Below are 22,209 nucleotides of genomic sequence, written 5' to 3' on the forward strand. Positions count from 1 at the left end.
AAGGTGCTACTGATTTTTTAAATATATATATATATATTTATGCCGACTGCGTCAGACCAACACGGCTACCTAACTGAATCTAGAAGTTCTGGTAGTTAGAAGGGCAAAGGACAGAGCTGAGAACTATGTTAGCTAGAAGCTGGCAGCTAGTAACTGGCCGGCTGCAGGCTGGGCAACTGGGAGACAGAGCCATTGGGGAGTCTCAAATCCTCACTCAGTCATGAAGTCAATAGGGCCAGTCATCTCTCTGCCTAGACACCACAGAGTTACTGTGACAATAAAAATGGAGGGATCACATGTATGGCTTTGAGTCCCTTGGAGGGAAAGCGGGGTATAAATTTTATAAATCAAATGCAGTTATTTATTTATTTAACCATTTGTTAATTTAGCCTATTCCTAACACACTTTTCAGTCTTAGAAAAGACTCTCAGGGTAGCTTCTACGTTAAAACAAAAAACAAAAATGTGTGTGCGTTTTTGGAGGAGGGGAGCCATTTTCAAAGTTACCAAAACAGATGTGCAGAGAGAATCTTTCCTGTGTGTCTATTCAGAAATTATTTCAGTGGAGCACAGAACTTCAAAGTAGAAAGCAGCCCAAAGCCAGATATGAATAACAGGAATAATAAAAACAGAATCTCGTAATAGCAGCAAAAGCAAACATCGCAATCCCACTGAAAGCACAGGAAGCAGGACACATTTCACCTGGCGCTTAAAACTTTGCAAGGTTGGTGCCAGGTGAATAACACCAGGGGAGACTTCCATGTGTGCATAAGAAGAGCCTGCCAGATCGGGCCAATGGAGAATCGAGTCCAGCATCTGGTTCTTGCAATGGCCTGTGGGAAACCTTCAGAAAGGACCTGAGGTGGGGTTCCAACGCAGGAAAACCCTGAATCCCACCACCTTCCTCACTTCCAAAGGTAGGGCAATCAGTGGTATTGTAAATTTTGAAGTGCAAGAGCTCATCTCGACAGCCTTCATAGCCATGCCCACCACGAGAATCCAGGCATTGATTCACTTATACATTGACTCACAACACACAGGAGCAGGGACGCAGCAAAGAGCAAGGCTGTAATCCTATGCACAGTTTTTCTGGGAACTACTGAACTCAGTGCTGGCTGCTTAGGTTCAACTTGTGAAACACACGAGTTTCAACCAATATATTCCCTCCTCCGAAATGCAAATCTTTAGCTTTTCCTTAGAAATGCAAATCACGATGCAAGGAAGTGTTACTACCATTTGAACTACGTGTGTGAAATGGGAACGCCATCAATGAAAAGATGTTTCCAGCCTCCACTTATTTCCCCTCATTCTTGGACTTTGCACTGCAAACAAGCTACAAAGCCCTGTTTAGGGAAGTTTTTAATGTCTGATGTTTTATCGTGTTTGTAATATTCTGTTGGGAGCTGCCCAGAGTGGCTGGGGAAACCCAGGCATATGGGTGGGGTATAATTAATATAATATTATTATTATTATTATTATTATTATTATTATTATTATTATTACTACTACTACTACTACTACTACTACTTGTCAGAGGAAGAAGACTCTGCATTGCAGAGGGTTGAATTCTATGATACTATTAATTTCTCTGGTGTTCTGAAAAAAGACCAGTAATTTTGCACACACACACACACAGTCTTTTCCCTTCACTGTACTAATGGGAAGCACCTCTGAGGAAGATCTGTACAGTTTAGCAGGGGAAAGGGGAACTTTTAAATATCCTCACGCTGTCAATGTTACAAGAAAGTAGAGTGAGTTCTCCCTGGAGTGTGGTTCTGCAACAGCTCCAGACAGACTGTAATAACCTTGAGAAAACCCTCATTTAGCCCCCCCTAGGTGAGTTGGCAATTGGATATTCGCACATGTGCTCTAGCTACTTGCTCTCCATTGAGCAAATTATCAGATATGTATATGATGGGGTCTTTTTTTGGGGGGGGGACTTCTATTCTAAAGTCTTATATGAATATAGTTTTGGAAGTAGGACTCCTCTCACATCCTCACTAGAGAATTACATCATGATAACTGAAGTAATTTGGAAAGATTTCCAGGGGGGAAAGGATGTGTGTAGGTAGTATAATGAGATCAAAAAGCGAAGATAAGACAGTGAAGCTAATGTGAAATGCTACTCTGATCAGAAATTACAAGGCTATCAAAAACCCAAGGTTCTCAAAAGCTTTTGACTACGCACAGTAACCTTTATGTCATTATCACCCACTGCTCAGTCCAACGCCAGTAAGGATGCCTTTAAGATGCCGAAGATGCAGGTGATTCTGTTTCGAGAATATGTCACAACTGATTTAGCATGCAGACCCGTGCCTCCAAATTGTGGGTCCGACTCACTATAGTCTAACAAGGAGATGATGCAATTTAAATGACCCAAAGGATTGTGCAGACTTCTGTTCACTCGTCATACTTACCAAAAGTATGCCCTCTCAGATGCTGTTGGACTACAACTCCCATCATCCCTGAATGCTGCCAGCACAGGCTGATGAGAATTTGGACCCACAGCATAGGGGGACACCAAGTTTGCTGTAGCTCATCCTGCAGAGTCCTCTTTACCTAACCAGGAACCCATATTAAAAGTCCAAGCAAGAATGACATAGCTGAAGCGAGAAAGACTCCACTGGACACACATTTTTCACTTGTGCGCTACCTTCCATTTTAGACATACAGTGGTACCTCTGGTTACGAACTTAATTCCTTCCAGAGGTCCATTCTTAACCTGAAACCGTTCTTAACCTGAGGTAACACTTTAGCTAATGGGGCCTCCTGCTGCCACCGCACAATTTCTGTTCTCATCCTGAGGTAAAGTTCTTAACCTGAGGTACTACTTCAGGGGTAGCGGAGTCTGTAACCTGAAGTGTTTGTAACCCAAGGTGTTTGTAACCCGAGGTACCACTGTAATTGAAATGCAGGCCTGCATTTAAAGATTCAAGACTTGCCTGACACCCCATGTACTTTGGGCCTGAAATCCAGTGTTGGCCCAGCCTCCGTCCCCTCAGCTTGATTTAGGAGGGACCCACCTCTACAAGTTAATTCCCACTTTGGATCTGAACCACAACTACTTGTGTTGTGTTGTTCACTACTTGTGAACTTCGCTCTATTCCAAGCAGACACCTATCGTGTTCCCAAACATGGCAGAAACCCTCCCTGCTACCTGCTTTTTTCCAAACGCAGAACTCGCCAAAGGATGATGAGATGGCTTCTCAACAACCTCCCTGTGGCCTGGATTGTCACACAAAAGGATTCGACACACAATGAAACAGAGAGGCATCGGAAACGCAGTCCCCATGTTGCTTGATTTAACTTCTGGAAATGATATTGTCCCTAGCTCCTTATTTCAGTGAGCAATGTCAAGAAGCAGTAGCAGACCTTGTGGAGATGTAGGTGGAGCCTTGCTGCTCTCCCAGCTTCTGAACACTGCATGTGACGGGCAATTGCCAGAAGGAGAAAGGGGCACAGGAAGGACATCGGTGCCCCATCTATGCTGCTTCATGGGGCGCTACTGTCAATAACACTTGTGAGAGTCAAGGCCTCTCTGCGCGGCTGTTCCCACTGACTTAGTAAGGTAGGGTCTTGAGAAAGGGGATGGGCAGTAGCAAGGAAGGCCAGAGAAGAATCAAGCCCATTCCAAAGGGGACCTGAACCACAATGGCGTCAGATTTGAAATAATTGTGGTGGAAGTGCAAAACATGTCAATCAAAGCCGCCACTACTCCTTGATATCTGGCACCCTAACAAGTTAAGACTATAATCCACATTTGTTATTTCTGTCTGAGCAACGGTTCCCAGACAGAAGATTAATGGTGGATACCGGACGTGCAAAATGAATATTTTATGGTATAAAGATGTAAACTGCGCTGCAAGAGTCTGAACTCCGGTGAAACATCTCCCCACAAAAGAGATAATGTGTTGATAAATCAATTACAAATTCCATTATTACGCTTTAGAACAGGGGTAGGATATGTGGTGGGGGGTTTTTCAGGCCAAAGGCAGCTTCTCCTCATAACCAACCTTTCAAGGAAGAGCAGGAGGGCAGATGAAAAAAGCAGACCACATTCCAGTCGTGCAAAGTTTCACCTCCCTGTAGCTTTCCACACACAAATTCACCCATGCAAGCAAGCAAGAGGGAGTTCAAGGACACACGCCTACCAGGGCAAAAGCACTTGGGGATGGTGTGGAAAAGGACAAGTGAGGGGAATGGCCTGGGGTGAATTTTTAGGGAGAGACAGAGAAGCCTGGAAGGCCAAATTCAGCCCCTAGGCCCAAGTTCACCACTCCCTGCCATAAGTGTATTTTGCATATTAAGGGGGGGGGGAATAAAACATGTAGGAATAAAAATATTATGCAGGCAACCATACTATGCCACACTGATGCACCCTGCATTCAGATTCATTTAAACGACAAAACATATTTTAAAGCATTAGCCATTAAATGAAAATAAACTGCAAGAGCTACACAGATTCATTTTCATTCCACTACGCCACTATTTCAGAAGCGATGCAGTTGGGCCACAGTTAACATTTTCTTATAAGAACAGAGCACAAGATATCAAAAGAGAGAAAAGCAGAATGAGGATTTGCTTGGGAAAGCTTTCCCAAGAGTTTCAAATTTTTACATAGGAAATCAATTTGCATCACCGATAATATTGTTCAAATCAGATGACACTGTGTGGTTAGGAGGTAATTTACTTTGCTGCCGAAGCAATTTGATAGTTGTTCTGATTTGTGATTTTCATTTTGTTTGTTAATGAAAAAAATTAATGAGCAATGTTACTGGAAGTAGAACTCGAAGCCACAGCATTATTAAACATGTTTTCAATATATTGTACATTATGTTGATTGCACCGCCAGAGTCTGAACTTTTGCAGCACAAACACCAGTCAATCAATCTGATGTGGAATTTGCAGGGAGGACTTTTGGCACTTACCTTTGCACTGATTTGTGTTTTTGTCTAGAATTGCTTTTGTGGATACAATTTTCCCATACCTGAAAAACAAAAGTAGGGGGGGGGGCGGGGAGAGAAATAGGGATGTTCATTTTATTGTTGTTGAAAACCTGATCCAGTTGTCAAGCATACTTAAAAGAAAAGGAGACTTAAGTGCTCCTGAAAAGTGCAGCACAAACAATATTGTATGGTAATGTCCTGCATGCTGTATTTGCATTTCTCACCTGACCTTCAAAAGCTACCCTTACAAAGGTGGTTAATTTTCTATGCTTGCACTTTGATAATCAACAAAGAGACCAATTACAGTGGCAGATTTGGGGGATGTCAAGGCAAACAAAGATTTTTTTTCCTGAGTGTTGATTAGATCAGGCTAAACCTGTGTTTTTTCCCTTGGTTAAATGAGATGAATGGGTGATTTTCCAAGACACAGAATGGACCACTCTCTGAAATTGGCAATGCCAGAGTGGAACATATGGGAGACTTTCAGCAGCCAGCCCAAGGGGATGCCTGTTTTCAGAACACACCGCATTGATTTGTGTGCAATTGCGCATGGAAGGATTTTTAGATTTTTGGGGTGGAAACGGTGACTAAGGGAAGAGAACATTATGGAGGTTTGTAAAATTATGACTGGTGTGAATGGAGGGAATTTTTTTCTCCCTCTCGAAATATGAGAACTTGGAAGGTCGCCAGATTGCATTTATTTCTTGACTTAGCACCATGCCATTGCCACAAAAGCTGTGCTAAGAAAGGTACAATCAAAAATCACTATTGAAACAAAATTAAAAGCTATTTCTAAAAATCAATAGTCTAAAAATGCACTTAAAACCAAATAACTGCATACCATAAAATTAAATCAAGAAACCTTCAGCCAATACTAAATGCCCTCCCAGTTTTTAAATAGACACTGAAACACCAAGAGAGAAGTGGCCGGACACAATTCTGATAGAAGTAAAAGCTGGAATTCCACAAAAAGGGCTTATATTTTTTCTTCTTCTGGAAGAGACTGTCTGGGGCTGATGGGAGTTGGAGTCCAGCAGCATCTGGGAGGGGACCACATTGGCCACCCCTGCCCCAAACCATGTAGCAACTCAAAGGTCATTGTCAGCACTCCGAATTGTGTCTGGAAGCCAGTAGGGAGCCAGAATAAGTCCTGTCCTGGTAAAAAGGCAAGTTGCAGGATTCTGCATTAGCAAAACCTTCCAAAGCATAATGATGCCCAATCTTTGTTCTGTGTGTGAAAGCTCTTCATACAATGTATATGATAATGCACTTATAGAATATGGCCCTTAGCTTAATCTTCAGTGGCATCTCGCCAGAAGCAGCAGCAGCAGCAGCAGCAGCTGTGCGGCCCTGGAAGTGGCTGGTAGTAGGGTACCAGCAAAGGCAATGCATTGTGGGATTTCACCACCCAAGATGGCTGCTTCAGTCCTTCTCATGGGCAAGGCTGACCCTGCCCTCAGGGCTACCCAGCACACAGGTTAGGAGAGACATTGGCCAACAGTTGGGCTGCCCACTAATAGGATCCTTGCTCTGTCCTGTGCAAAATCCTGATCTTCTGCAACCAATAAAGTTGTGGTCATGTTTAACCTACACATACCCCATCCTGTTCATTGCTCCAGATCAACAGGCCTTACACACCTGGTGCCCAAGGAAGTATTCATAGCAGTACTTATTGTCCATAGCAATAAAACACTTAAATGTCAATGCAATGGTGTATCCGAATTAATTGGAAATGCCGTACTTTTCGCCCCATAAGGTGCACCTGACCATAAGATGCACATAGTTTTTAGAGGAGGAAAACAAGGGGGGGGGGAAATATTCTGAATCAAATGTTGTAGGAGAGGAGTTTTACGTGGGGAGGGAAGGAAAAACACTGGAGGGGCAAGTGGCACATGTGGGGTGTGTGGAGAAGGAGGTGGCTAACAATGCAGGAGAGGGATTAAGGGGAGGGAGGAAAGGGAGGCAAAAGTTCTCCCCCACCTACCCACCCAAGCCAGCTCTCTCTCTTTCTCCCACCTGCATGTTTTCCAGCTGCCTATGCGTCCCTGGCATGCTTCCCTGGACGCCGCCGCAGCACTGGAGCATGGAGAGGAGGAGGCGGAGGCAGCAGCAGTCAGTTGTGCTCCTAGCCGCCGGAAGCTGATCCGGGTGGGTTGGAGCCTGCACACAGTGTGGCTAGGAAGGAATTAGCACGAAGGACACGGTCCTTTCCCCTCTGCTTGCCATGAAGGTAGGAGATTTCCCTGCTCCTTGTTGCATTCGTCTGCCACCAGTCTCCTTGCTCAGCGCGTTGCTTGCTGCAAGGTGACGCTGCCGCGGCCGGCACTGAGCAATGGAAGCGGAAAGGATTGTGTCCTGCTGCTCATTCCTTCCTAGCCGCATCACCTCGCAGCAAGCAGGTGCGCTGAGCAAGGGGAACGGGCCACCGCTGGCCCGATCCGAGTAAACACAGCAACCGAAAACACAAGTGGGGGGGAAGACCCTGAGGCAGAGGGCAGGAAAGGAATTGACTGCAGCTGTGTGCTCCCTGCCAGAAAGGGGCAAGAACAAAAGGAGGGTAGCAGAGGCTGACTTTAACCGCCCAGTTAAAATTGTACGCGGCAAGGAACTCAAAACAAAATAGGAGTCACAATTGAATCTTTAGGAAGGCGCTACAATAATTAGGCACGGTGAACAGACGATAGCCTTGGGGTGCCGTACAGCGATAAAGAGGCTGCACACACAAGGACACTCAAACGCCCAAATGCCCCCTTTAAGCACACATTCTCCTGTGCACCAACATGACTCACACACCTCTACACACAGAGCAAAATATGCCCAATGCAGGAACCCCAGAAACCTCATCTCTACAGCCTTCCCTCCTCCGTGACGCACAATCTGATTTCTGCCCCTGCACTTGGGCGATTCAGCTCCAGGGACCGCACATTCACTCCATAAGACGCACAGACATTTCCCCTTACTTTTTAGGAGGGAAAAAAATGTGTCTTATGGAGCAAAAAATACGACAAGTTTTTCCTAAATAAAAGTTAATAATTAATTGCAGCCTCCAAGACCCCAAGTTCTGATAATTGGTCATAAATGGAACAATAACATCTGATAACCAATTTTTCTTGCTTAGATGTCTGGCGCTGTAATTTGTCTTTGGGGATATGGCTCTTCTCATCATTGCAAGCGATGCAATTTTAATTCTTGTCACGCAGAGATACCAAAAGGGCATTACACAATGGGAATCTACATGCAAATAGCATGGAATGGCATAATGCATAACAGAGCTGGCCTGCTAATTTTTAATACTAACCATGGTTTGTTTGTTTGTTCTTTTTTTTAAAAAAAAACACCTCTAAAACTAACAATATTTAACTCTGTATTCTCGTATCTCCGTGTTTGTGTGCTGCACATGTGCAGATTTTCAGTTTGAAATTTCACAGTCTTCTAGTCAAGTCCATAAACCTCAATAGGTCTGTTCTGAGTTGGAGTAGAGTTGAATGTCAGCCTCTCTCTCTTGACCTTCATTCACTGTCACTGACAGGAAGCTCCTGCAGCCAATCGGAAGCCGCAGAAGCCCCGTCGGATGTTCGGCTTCCAAAAGAACGTTCGAAAACCAGAGCATTCACTTCAGGGTTTCGATCGTTCAGGAGCCAAAACGTTCAAGAACTAAGCAGTTCGAAAACCAAGGTATTTAGAAGTTGTCAAGGCCAATGGCTAGCACAATAAATTTGCTGCTGATATTTTAAGAATTCTTGATTTCTAAGTTGTTAGTTTAAGATTTTGCATGGTTTATTATATTATATTATACAAGCAACCCACCTCCAATTGCATGGGAGTTGCGTTCCAGGTCATCACACGCAACAGTTGAGTGTATATAAGCTCATTATGCCTTGTCCTCATCATGCCCACACTCTGGCCACTTCTGAGTCACTATGATACACATGTGCGCAGTCATGCATCAACGGAACACACGTAAATGTTGCCTGTACTTTGCTTCCATAATCTATTGGCAATTCACAAGACTCTTTTGTCCAGAAAATATTGTTGCTAAAATATGCACCAAGACGTAGGAGTTGCATTATCTTAAATAATTATCTACAATAATTATAAAAACCAATCCATCCTTGCCCTGATATTTCACATTAAAAGTTAATATATGGAACAAGGCTTACTGAAGCAATATTCCTCAGCCAGCAAAGTTTGATTGATGTCTTGTTCAGAAATGTCATGGGGGAACGTGGTTGTTGTTTTTTAATCTGGTTATGCTACTGATACAGGAGTAATTAGATTTCCAAGGCCTCCAACAAATTAAGCAATTTGGAAGTAAAAATAAAAGGCAAATGCCTTGGCAAATAAGCACAGAAATATGTACTGGTTACATGTGAAAGGAGAATAATATGCTGCAATAATTACCAGTAAGAAGATTGCAACATAATCTTGTTATAATAGGAAGCAATGCGACAACATACACAATTCCACCCTACCCCCCTTTAAATAGCTGGGTGAATGATTCTGTGCTCAAACCATGATTTGGGATGCACACATAGAGTATTCACAGAAGATCTGTTTTAAGATAATTATTGGTAATTAGAAAATATGTGGATTTTCTCATTAAATTCAAGACTGCTTGGGAGCAAGCGCTTGGAGATTACTGCTAAAGTTTTATTTCCCACCTTATCATAAAGACTTAGACAGCAGATGGAAGAGAAGATCATAGGGTCTGCATTTTAAAGCAAGCAAACCTATTCTGCTTTCTTGGACCATGGATCAGAACACCGTTGTCAATCAGATCCCATACGTCTCTGAATTTTGTGAGCCAGTTTGGTTTCAGATAAGTATGCACACAAAAATTGTATTTTAGGGAAACTGTATTGGAAAGCATACAAAAAAGTGTTATAGAAGTAGTACCAGTGAATGCAGTTTGTACACACTTTATAATTTAGATTAAGTTTTTTCACATCTTTTAAAGTCATTAAAGGGTCTAGACCTTAAACTGACTGTATGCAAGACTGAAATGAAACAGAAATAGGGTAATCTGCCCTTTCTTAGTCAGACCAGCCAAAAGTGCATTTCCCATTATTTTAACGTCATGTAATATTGCTTTTGCAAGAGTTAGTAGGCATAATTCTCTCTGGATTCAGCATACTAAGTTCCTATTGAGATCAATGGGAACCAAATGCTTAACTCTGTTTCTAAATTTCAATGACTTCCCAGAATTATTTCCAGTTACTATGCCAATGACAAGTGGATTTCATGACTGTGTGGCAATTTAACTTGATCGGTAATTTAACCTGTGGTCTCCTGTGTCCTTTCACTGGATATTCCTAAAGCTTAGTTCTACAAACTAGTTAACTAGAGAATTATTCCAAATGGCTCAGGTACTTGGGACAAAAGTGAAACACACTGTCTTAAATTCACTTACTCTACTCCTTTGCTGGTATAGCCAGGGCTTCTTTTCATCTGGAACTCACTGGAACAGAGTTCTACCATCTCTTTGCAGCGTACTGGCAACTGTATAGTGGAACAAGGCCCAGAACTAAACACCTTTGCCCCCCACCCCCAGTTCACCAATTTAGGGTTGTCTGTCAAAAAAGAGTGGGAATTCCTGCACCTCTTTTTCTAGAAAAAAAGTGCTGGATATAGCTGCCTGTCACTTTGGTGATTTGATACAGTACTCACAGCCATTAACCAAGGCTATAATCCTGCACTCAGTTCAGCTGCTTAAATCTCACCCACTTCAATTAGCTTCAACCAATCTAAATGGGTCCCACGTTGCAGCTTAAGACAATATTCAAGAGAGAATGTGTTTCAAAATGGAAATAATGGGCAAAGTAGCTCCAGAATTTCTCCCAAAATACAGTATGCCCGCCAGCTGTCAGATCTCCACTGAAATATGTTGTTGTTTGTTTTATTGTATTTCTAAGGATTAGATACTGGTCTATGTCAAAAGAGGGTAGAACTTAACAAACAAAAGGACAATATCCAACAGAACACATCTGCTAACACAAGGACTTGCAGCTGTGCAAAGGAAATCCCCTTCCCTCTCCCTGTGCAACCCCTAAATCTGTTCCCCTACCCTAATCCTCTGGAACAGGTTTACGGGGCGCACACACAGGGAAGGGAAGAGGACAGAGAAATCCCACTGCACATTTGAAAGTCCCTGAGCTAGTGGAACTGGTTAGTTGGACATTTCTCAATATTAAATAAATAAATAAATAAATAAATAAATAAATAAATAAATAAATAAATATAACACCTATACAATACAAATACAACTAAAACAAAACCATGTAAAAGCAATTCAAATAAATCATGTCCTCCTCCCAGAGAGCACGTATTGGGGTGAGATCACCAAAACTGACCTCACTGCTGTTGTGGGTGGGAGCGATTGGAGAGCCACAACAACCCGATTGTAAGGCTTGGCGGTTAGGCATTGGTTCAGCGGTGGTGGAAGGCATGTGGTTAGGCTTATTTATACCCCGCCCAACTGGCTGGGCTTCCCAAGCCACTCTGGGCAGCTTCCAACAAAGTATTAAAATACAGTAATGCATCAAACATTAAAAGCTTCACTACACAGGGCTGCCTTCAGATGTCTTCTAAAAGTAGTTGTTTTTCTCTTTGACATCTGGTGGGAGGGCGTTCCACAGGGAGGGTGCCACTACCAAGAAGGCCCTCTGTCTGGTTCCCTGTAATTTGGCTTCTCACAGTGAGGGAACCGCCAGAAGGTCCTCGGCGCTGGACCTCAGTGTCCGGGTAGAATGATGGGGTTGGAGATGCTCCTTCAGATATATTGGACCGAGGCCATTTAGGGCTTTAAAGGTCAACACCATCACTTTGAATTGTGCTCGGAAACGTACTGGGAGCCAATGTAGGTCTTTCAAGACTGGTGTTATGTGGTCTCGGCGGCCACTCCCAATCACCAGTCTAGCTGCCGCATTCTGGATTAGTTGTAGTTTCCGGGTCACCTTCAAAGGTAGCCCCACATAGAGCGCATTGCAGTAGTCCAAGCGGGAGATAACCAGAGCATGAGCCACTCTGGCAAGACAGACTGCAGGCAGATAGGGTCTCAGCCTGTGTACCAGATGGAGCTGGTAGACAACTGCCCTGGACACAGAATTGACCTGCGCCTCCATGGACAGCTGCGAGTCCAAAATGACTCCCAGGCTGCGTACCTAGTCCTTCAGGGACACAGTTACCCCAATCAGGACCAGGGAGTCCCACACATCTGCCTGCCTCCGTCCCCTCAAAACAGTACTTCTGTCTTGTCAGGATTCAACCTCAATCTGTTAGCCACTATCAATCCTCCATGCATTCCGTTAAAAGAATCTAGGCGCTTTCCTTGCTTTTGTCCGATCCCCTTCCAGGGGTTCGGGCCACGCCAGAGCCCCTGGGAGCATTTGGGGTGAGTTGAGTCTGAACCTGGTCCAGTGCTCCCCGAGGATGTTTTTGTTATTCTAAAGCAGCAATGCGGCAGCAAGCAAAGGCTATAGCAGCCAAGTCTGCTGCTTGTGGCTGGAAAGCCAAACAGGAAGTTTGTGACTGTTGCCATGGGAACAAAGGGGCAGTCCATTCTGTACTGAGCACCGGATGTTAGCTCAGTGGGTTTGTCATATGACCTGTGCTGGAAGTACATGGGTGGAGTTTATTCTAACTGCTGATGAGTGCAGACATGTTTTCTCTGTACTGAAGTAAAAGACAGGAATAAAAGATGTAAATAGATTTCTGTCTGCTTCTTTCCCCTCCCTGGGGACACCAAAGGGGAGAGAGGAGCAGTTGGTGTGTTTTCCTCACAGCCTGAGGAAAATCGCCGGAACGGACCTCGCGTATGTTTTATCCTGCCGGGAGTCGCCGGAGGGAGGTCTAAAGAATTCAGCCGGTGCCTGAACAGATAGGCACATACCTCAAGACGGGCTTGAATTCTAACAGTTTTCCCAGAGTCCAGGCGTCAATGCTGCCCTGCTGAGCTCAGGTGCAACTAGTCATGAACCAATGCCTAAGCAAACCACTCACAATCTGTAATCAATAAAGTTGTAACTTAACTGTACATAATTCATAATGGGCAAGGCATACCAGGCAGCATATAAAATCATACACAATGTAATAAACGCCACCACTCAGCCCCTGCAAAATTGCTCATAACGGAAGTGAATGTCTCAGGTGCAACTATAAAACACAACGAAGCAGTCTTCTGAAAAATAAGGAAGAAATCAGTAGTGGAACACTTCTCAGTGTACAAAACTAGCCGTTAATCCCACCCACCCCCTTACCCAAAGAAAATGGCAAACCCTTCCAACTCTCAACGTGGGAACTAGCTTTTCCTTTCTCTCTCACCCTGTGAAATGTCCGCCTCTCGCCTAAGATTGTCCCACCATCTATCTGCCACTGTCCATCACCTGCTATAACGACAATCGCTTTGTGAAACATAAAAGCTTTACAAATTTGCAGATGAATCTGCCCACTCAGTTGGCAGAATTGGCACTTGGCCAAGTACCACATAAATACCCACACCATGTCCATAAGAACTCAGCCGTTTAGTGTGGCAGCAACAAAACTTTGGAACTCCTCGCCTCTTGATATCACTGTATTCTTTTTGTCGCCTGCGAAACATATTCTTATTTAGACAAGCTTAGCAAGGTCTTTAGAAATATATATGAGTTTTTATTTCTTTTAGCCTGTTCTACTGCGATTTTAACCTTCTGTAACTGGAGTTGTAAATTTCTTAAGCAACAAATTTATTGTTTTTGTAAGCTTTGATTCTTTGATTATCAAGCAGTATATAAATTTTAGGAGCTAAATAAATAAATATTAAAAAGTGGCTTTGCATTTCAAACCCCTATTTTTCTACTTACATGTTTTTCATTATTTTTATGTCCCTTAAAAAAAAATAACCAAAACTACAAAATGTGATTGCAGCAACTATTTAAAAAAATAAAATAAAAGGCTTACAAACCCACCTTTTCACAATGAGCTCAAGATGACTATACCATTGCATAACTTGGGCTATAATCCAGTGCCTATCTACCTAGAAATAAATTCCATTGAAAGCCATTAGAATCACAGAATCATAGAATAATTGTTTAGTTGGAAGGGACCCCAAGGGTCATGCAGGAATTTTTTGCCCATAGTGGGGCTAAAACCCACAACCCTGAGAATAAGAGTCTCATGCTCTACCGACTGAGCTATTAGATTTACTTCTGAGTAGACATGTAAGGTGGGACGCTGGTGGCGCTGTGGGTTAAACCCAGTGGCGTAGCGTGGGGGGTGCAGGGGGGGCCGCCCGCACCGGGCGCAACATCTGGGGGTTAGGGTTAGGTGGCGCAAATCCACGGGTTAGGGGGTGCAAATTACTTGCCTTGCCCCGGGTGCTGACAACCCACGCTATGCCACTGGTTAAACCACAGAGCCTAGGACTTGCTAATCAGAAGGTTGGCGGTTCGAATCCCCGTGATGGGGTGAGCTCCCGTCGCTCGGTCCCTGCTCCTGCCAACCTAACAGTCTGAAAGCATGCCAGTGCAAGTAGATAAATAGGTACCGCTCTGGCGGGAAGGTAAACAGCGTTTCCGTGCGCTGCTCTGGTTCGCCAGAAGCGGCTTAGTCATGCTGGCCACATGACCCGGAAGCTATACACCGACTCCCTCGGCCAATAAAGCGAGATGAGTGCTGCAACCCCAGAGTCGGCCATGACTGGACCTAATGGTCAGGGATCCCTTTACCTTTACTAGACATGTATAGGATTATGCTGTCAAAATATAAACATCAAGAGAGAACATTACAAGGCACATTAAAAATTTTATTTTTTATTTTTTAAAATAGCATTTGTGTGTGTGTGTGTGCATCTGTGTTTACATGTGTACAACCAGTGACTTAAAGCCCTACCATGGGGGGAAGTGGGGGCAGAGAGAATCACTAGAGGATGTTTTCTAGAATTCAGAGAGAGAAGAGTGAAAAGACTGAAAATACTAAATATTCCTGCAGGTATACAAATCTTGGGACACCAGGATCCAGATCAGATGATAAACTTCACCCAATCTCTGGGAAGGATAGCAAGTGCTCAAAATACAGTAGTATTTCAGCCACATGCAGTTTTTGCCAAAAATGAACCAATAATCTAGCTACAGCCTCAGGCTGCAATCCTATACCCATTTAACCTCTGGGTAAGCGGCATTAATGGGACTTACTTCTGAGTAAGCATGTGTAGGATTGCACAGCGTTTAATCTAAGACAACGACTCATTCTGCATTTTATATGGCTTTTCCATTCAATCCATTAGTCTCCCCTTCGCTTTTTTAAACATATAGTGCTTCTGGGTAGAAAAACAGAATAACATAAAACTCAATTTTTCAGAGAGAGAGAAAAGATGAAAGTCTTCTACCACCAGGGACTGTCAACAAACAAATCACTGCAAGTTAAGCATTTTATAGAGTTCACGCAGTGTGTGCAAGAATCACACGTGAGCCTAGAAACTTCTTTTCATTATTTACAAATTATGGATGTCTACTTGTCTGGGCTTTCTATAGTAATAATTATTTGTGAAATTCTAATACCAGTGCTTTTCCAGATGAGTTTATTCCTTTCAGAAATTATTTATAGGAACTGTATCAGAGGAAGCTTTCGGCTCATTAAATATTTCTATTCACTCTATTTTCAAGGGGGATATATCAAGTTTTATTCATTTCAAAAGGGTGTATTTAACACCTCAAAGAGGAAACTCGAACACATTTTTCTCTGATGCAATTATTTCAGCCGAAACAAATAAAACAACCATAACGTAATTGTGTTTTATAGTAACAAAATCCTGCACTCTGTAGGCTACCCATTGCTTTTTAAAAAAATAAAAAAATGGTATTTGTTGGTTCCACATTTCTCCTTGACTGAGATCTAATTTACACTTTTTTTTTAAATGGTTATGTCTCTGTGAGGTAATGTTGCCACATTCATTTAGTGTGGTGATTTCATACTGAACAAATGCATCTTTGCTGTATTTTGGCCCTTTTTTGAACTCCATGAGCTATTAAAGGCTAAGTTAATAATAGTAATAATTTTTATTGTTTATACCCCACCCATCTGGATGGGTTGTCCCAGCCACTCTAGGCAGCTTCCAACACATATAAAAACATAATATAACCACAAAGACTACAAGAATTAAAAAGTTGTGTTGTTAATATATATAATTTCTTAGTTTACAAAAATATGTGCATTGTCTCTTTCTCAAGATGTGTTTTCTACTGATCAGTTTCACTTGTTGTGAGACTTTAGTATTGCATACAATGTTGGGTTAGGAAGAAAAGAGAGGGAAAGAGGGGGAAATGGCGAGTGGGTTGGGGTGACAATGCTTCTATTCTAGTTAGTGTTATGTGTAGGGTTTTCTGTCAGCGTCTCTTGTGTGGGTTCTCTTACTATTTGCTTGTTGTATTTCCTTGGGGGAGAGAGAGGTTGGGGGTGACCTAGGGTGTGGTTGGTTGTCTTTGGTTGGCTATAGTGAGATTTGTTTTTGTGTGTGAGCGGGGTATGTGTGTGTTTTTGGACCAGGTTAGCCATATTGACTCGTATGCTGTTGGCGGATTCTTGTTGTTGTGTTGTTGGGCTGTGTATGTGATAAAGGGGAACCATACCGGGGTGAAGGTGTCTTCTCCTATGAGTTTTTCTAATAAGGCTGTTTCCCATACTCTTTGATACCATTGGTCCATGCTTACTCCTAACCGGTCTTCTCCAGTGTCTGGCTATGATGTTTCCAGCTGCTGAGAATAGATGGGTTATGAAAAGTTGCGCTCTGGTATCTTAAATACCAGCTCCTGCTGAGGGCACTTCAGGAACAACCTATGTGGGTCTTAAGAATACGGCACACTCCTAATTAACTGTGCCAGAATGCAATGCACCCACACCAAATAGTTTCTCCTTTTCCTGATCTGGATCCAAAATACTGAACTGAAATCTACATTGCTCCATGCAAATGAATATCCAGCTGGACATATGTGAATCAGCTTTCTTCAAGGGGCCTTCAGAACACCTCCGCACACTATGGCAAAGCCAAGGATAGAATTTCGGTCCTGCACGCCGTAATTTCCTGTCTTTCGCTAATCTGCACTAGGCCCTAATGTTATAATAATGTCATTTTTGTGTGGGTGTGATTGAATTATCCACAGCATTAAGAGGATCTGAGGGGTTACGAGAGCACATACTTCTCAGCACACACAATTACCAAGCAGTATTAAGCCCCATCCGTGCGCCTCCAGTTAGCAGAACTGGGAGACAGCGACGTCATGAGACAAAAGAGCACTTTACGGTTGGCATCAAGCCTGATCCGGCAAGCCCTGTGCATAAAAAAGCTCCCACTGAAGTAAGCGAAAGCCCTCTTCCACAAAGTCCACAGCATTATTGAAAGCAAGCGGCAAATCTTCAACATTCAAAGTGGAACATGTTGACAGGTTGGGTGGCTGCTTCTCTCTCATAGAGGGTCGTGCACGAATTGTAGTCACTCTGCAGACTTTAATGATAGGAAGAGATTGAAATGTGTCCTATTTCTGGGGAATGTGAAGAAGGCCCACTGAGATTTGAAAAGCGCAGCCTGCCTGTTAGCGAAAATTCTTGCTGCAGAGAATTGCTGCAGGGAAAAAGGGAGCAAGCAAGGGAAAAATAAAAGAAACGGACCCCCAGCTGTGTTAAAGTAAGCCGGCAACACTTATCTGCCTTAGTTGACTGTGAAGCTTTCACTCACACAATCCATAAGGATCTAACTGAGGAAAAGGGTGGCCTTTATTTTCATTAGTCCAATGGTGTTGTGCTGTCATGCAAAGTCGTATTTCAGAGCTATGGGAATGCATTTGGGTGAGCCCAAGGCTCACATGTTTCCCCATCTCCCCCCCCCCTCCCGTGCATGGTCACAGGATCGGAAGATCATAGAATCATAGAGTTGGAAGAGACCACAAGGGCCATCGAGTCCAACTCCCTGCCAAGTAGGAAACGATTTTCCATACGTTGTGGCTACTTGTTTCCTCCAAACTAAGAATGGTGCTTAGGGTTAACTGTTGTTTAAGGAAACGATGCGGGATAATTAATGTAGAAGTTGGTTAGTCTCCCTAAATCACAGTTAAACTAATCACAGTTTTTCTGGTTTGGGACATTAAAAAGTACAGCGGAACCTGAGTTTTCGAACATAATCCATTCCAGAAGACTGTTCATCTTCCAAAACGTTCAAAAATCGAGACGCAAAGGGCTGTTGGCAAATTCAATTGAGAAAATTGAAAAAGATGCAGCGGAAGCTATTAGACTTCTGATGCACGTTCGAAAACAGAAGCATTTACTTCCGGGTTTTCGGCGTTTGGGTTCCAAAACGTTCGTCAACAGAGACGTTTGAGAACCGAGGTTCCACTGTAACTGGTTATTTGAAAAGTCCAGAGCTTTGGGCACATAATGCAAAACCTTAGTTTAGTATTATGTATGAACCAGATTAGCGAGTAGAAGGGATGGCCAAATTTGTCCATTTTGATTTCCCTCAGATTCTCATTATTCCAATCTTAAATTCAGTTCACATTTCTGTAGCAATATAACTTCTAGCACATTTGCAAAGCTAAATAGGGTCTGGTATGGTTTCAAATTGGATGGGGAACCAACTGCATGTTGAGATTTCCTGCATTGCAGGAGGTCGGAACTACATGACCCTTGGGATCCATTCCAACTCCATGCTTTGATGCCGGTTCTTTCAGTTTGCAACTTAAAAGAACAAAAGTTCTCAGAAAAATTCATTAGCATTTTAAAGTGAATTTCTCCTAATTGACTTTTTTATTTTGCAATTTTGCCTAATATACACATTCTTACAAAGCAATTTTTGCTAACACTTTACCCCATTTTTTGTAGGCATGATTTGGCTGGAGAACTGTGCTGCAACATTTGGAGAAGTGCAATTTAGGGGAGTTTCGGTTTGCTTGCTGCTTCGGAAATTGCAAAATATGTAGGTTCGCCTCTAAATGCAACTTGACTCTCTCCCCCATCACTGGCGAAGAGTTACGTACATGGGTTTCCAGTGGGCCCAGATGCCTAACATGCTACTCAATGTCTGGTGCAAATGTACGGTAACTCCTCACTTGCTGGCAGGCATCAGAATAATCTGTTGATAGGCTAATATATTGAACCTATCACACAAGCAATCACTTAGACATGCAATCAACCAACGTTTTGGAGCAAGTCCCACAAGCATGGTGACCTGGAAACCACCAGAAATATGCAGCACTGCACTGTACTCTAGCCCAACTTAGTACCTTTTTATACATAATGAATTTGGATACCATATGGGCTCAGCAATTAATTAACGGCTCAGGACTGCAATACCTCAAGGACCGCCTCTTTCCATATGAACCTACCCAGACCCTGAGATCACCTTCTGAGGCCCTTCTTCATGTGCCTCCTCCTCAAGAGGTCCAAAGAGTGGCAACATGAGAACGGGCCTTTTCTGCTGTGTCTCCCCATCTGTGGAATGCTCTCCCTAGGGAAGTTTGCCTGGCGCCTTCATTACACACCTTTAGACGCCAGGCAAAAACATTCCTTTTTAACCAGGCCTTTGGTTGATCCCATTTACATCCTATGCCCTTTTAAAATGTTTTTTTTGGGGGGGGGCTATTGGGTTGCTGTTTTTATTTTTATTAGGTATTTTGTTATTTTATATCTTTATTTTATTCTGTGAACTGCCCTGAGGCACCTGGGTAGAGGGCGGTATATAAATTCTCACAATAATAATAATTGTCAGGGAACTGCCATCAGCTCAGAGGCGAGAGGTGGAAGGGCAGTTGTGTTATAGGGAACCTCCGAAAATCTTGCGAAGCAGTTTCTCCTCTGGCGAGGAGGGAAACCCCACCTTCAGTGGAGAGGGAGTGGTGGGAGCAGGGGATGCTTGGAAGAGTCTCAACACTGAGCCTGAGCAAACCAGAGGGGAGGGAAGTCCCCCTTTGCCAGCGCCCATTCTGTGCAGTAGGTTTAGGCGAAGGGAAGGGAGAAGGTTGGGGTTCACGCAACTGTTATGCTGCAGGATTCTGCTAGCAAGTGAGCCAGACATGAACTTGAGACGCTCCTCACTGTAAATAAGGTAAAGGTAAAGGTACCCCTGCCCGTACGGGCCAGTCTTGCCAGACTCTAGGGTTGTGCGCTCATCTCACTCTATAGGCCGGGAGACAGCGCTGTCCGCAGACACTTCCGGGTCACGTGGCCAGCGTGACAAGCTGTATCTGGCGAGCCAGCGCAGCACACAGAACGCCGTTTACCTTCCCGCTAGTAAGCGGTCCCTATTTATCTACTTGCACCCGGGGGTGCTTTCAAACTGCTAGGTTGGCAGGCGCTGGGACCGAACGACGGGAGCGCACCCCGCCGTGGGGATTCGAACTGCCGACCATGCGATCGGCAAGTCCTAGGCGCTGAGGTTTTACCCACTGTAAATAGTTTGCGCTAATAATAAAGCCTGGAAAAGACAAGTCGGAGTCTTGCCTGTTTGCTCTCGAGCAACCACACCAGTACCTGACTAATAATAATAGTAATATCAATATCCAAAATATAAGTTTTTGGGTGTGTGTTTAATACAAGGGGTCCTAAAAGAGCCTGTTGCCAGATTTAGGGCACTGGGTAGTATCCTACTTCCACGTGCTGGAGTTCCACTTACAGTGGATATGTTTGCAACTACATCACCCACCCACTGGTGTCACCAATATGGAACTTGGTCCTGTGAAAAGGCATCAACGTATGTTCACATCCTCCCAGGCCCCCTTGCATTGAGCCAGCCCGATTCTGAATGGCTGCCATTCAGCAGAAGAATGAAAGCCCAGGAGCCAAACGGGGGTCTTTGTTCAAAAGCGGAATGGGCATGCAGCTGCAATAACTGGAAGAATTAACAGCCAGTGGTTTGTTCTTTTTTTAAGGTGTTGCTAGAGCAGCATAAAAAGGCTAGGGACCTCCACATAATTAAGAACCCCCCCTCCCCGCCTTGTGTAAAGTGTAATAAAGATGACAGCAACAGACCAAACAATTTCAGGAGAGCTATAAAATATTTATTAGGCCGCCTTCCCCTTATTACACAGTACAAGGCCATTGTTTTCAGCTTACTGGAGATGGCAAAAGAGAAATCATACAATAAAATAAAATAAAATATTTGTTTCAGTGCCGGCAATATTTAATAGCCGCATCGTTACAGCCTGCCCTTTTCTTCCATCAGTGAGAATTACAACCACATCTTAAAGAGACCCTTTGTACAATGAGTGAGCAACAGAATTATCCTCTGTGCCCCTGGGTTGTTTTTGTTGTTTTTCCTTTCTATTAATTGCTCTAGTAGCTCAGTGCTATCTATATTCTCTGTTAGAAAGTACTGTGCCTGTGTGATTGTATAAAGAAGCAAAACTGAAAGGTGTTTTCATAACCCCCCCTCCCAACTCTCCATTTTCATTAGCGTTGTTTCCTAACTGTTAGGCTAAAGCCTGTGGACATACACAAACACAACACCAACAAACACCATTCAATGAAGCTGTGATCTGCACATGTGCAATGACTGTCTCAGATGTACACACCTCAGCTTAACTGCAATCTTAAGTTTTCAAACTAGATGGAAGGTGCAAGTGCTCTGCGAGTGCAGTTTCTCCCGAATGAATTGCAGAGTGTTTGAGGACTGGGACATTCACAGGGAAACCAAAATGCTTGTTTACAAAGCTATTGTACTACCAACCTTACTGCACGCTTGTGAAACGTGGACCGCTTATGAATACCATCTCCAACTCCTCAAAAGATTCCATCAACGGTGTCTCCGAAAAAATTTACACATCACTTGGGAAGACAAGCAAACTAAAGCCAGTGTACTGAAGAAGCAAAGATCACCAGTGTTGAAGCAATGATTGTTCAACATCAACTTTGTTGGACTGGTCATGTTGTGAGGATGCCTGACTATCATCTTCCAAAGGAACTACTCCATTCCAAAGTTAAAAATGGAAAGCCTAATGCTGGTAGTCAACAAAAGAGGTTTAAAGACTCTCTCAAGGCAAATCTTTAAAAAAATGTAGTATAAACACCGACAACTGGCCTGCGAGCGCTCCAATTGGAGAACAGCCTTTACCAAAGGTGTCTTGGGCTTTGAAGATGTTTGAGCTCAGGACAAAAGGGAGAAACGTGCTTGGCAAACCCTCACCATGATCAACTCCCACCTGGAAACCTATGTTCCCACTGTGGAAAGGTGTGGATCCAGAATTGGCCTCCGCAGTGACTTACGGACTCACTGTTAAAACCGTGTTCATGGTAGACAATCTTACTTA

At 43.5% G+C, this 22,209-nt stretch overlaps 1 protein-coding gene across 10 annotated transcripts in view; it reads right to left on the reverse strand.

Annotated features, from left to right (window-relative positions):
- Nucleotides 1-22,209, reverse strand: part of RBMS3 (RNA binding motif single stranded interacting protein 3) — a gene marked incomplete at its 3' end in the record, with an annotated part of 736,788 nt that overhangs the window by 311,390 nt on the left and 403,189 nt on the right. For all 10 annotated transcript variants that reach the window (XM_081883321.1, XM_081883319.1, XM_081883325.1 and 7 more), the window contains one exon: nucleotides 4,928-4,986. In XM_081883321.1, coding sequence (XP_081739447.1) covers nucleotides 4,928-4,986 — 59 coding nt within the window. The remainder of the gene's footprint in view (nucleotides 1-4,927; nucleotides 4,987-22,209) is intronic.

This window comes from Podarcis melisellensis, assembly GCF_964234715.1.
Source record: "Podarcis melisellensis genome assembly, chromosome: 12".
In the NCBI taxonomy this organism is placed as follows: domain Eukaryota; kingdom Metazoa; phylum Chordata; class Lepidosauria; order Squamata; family Lacertidae; genus Podarcis; species Podarcis melisellensis.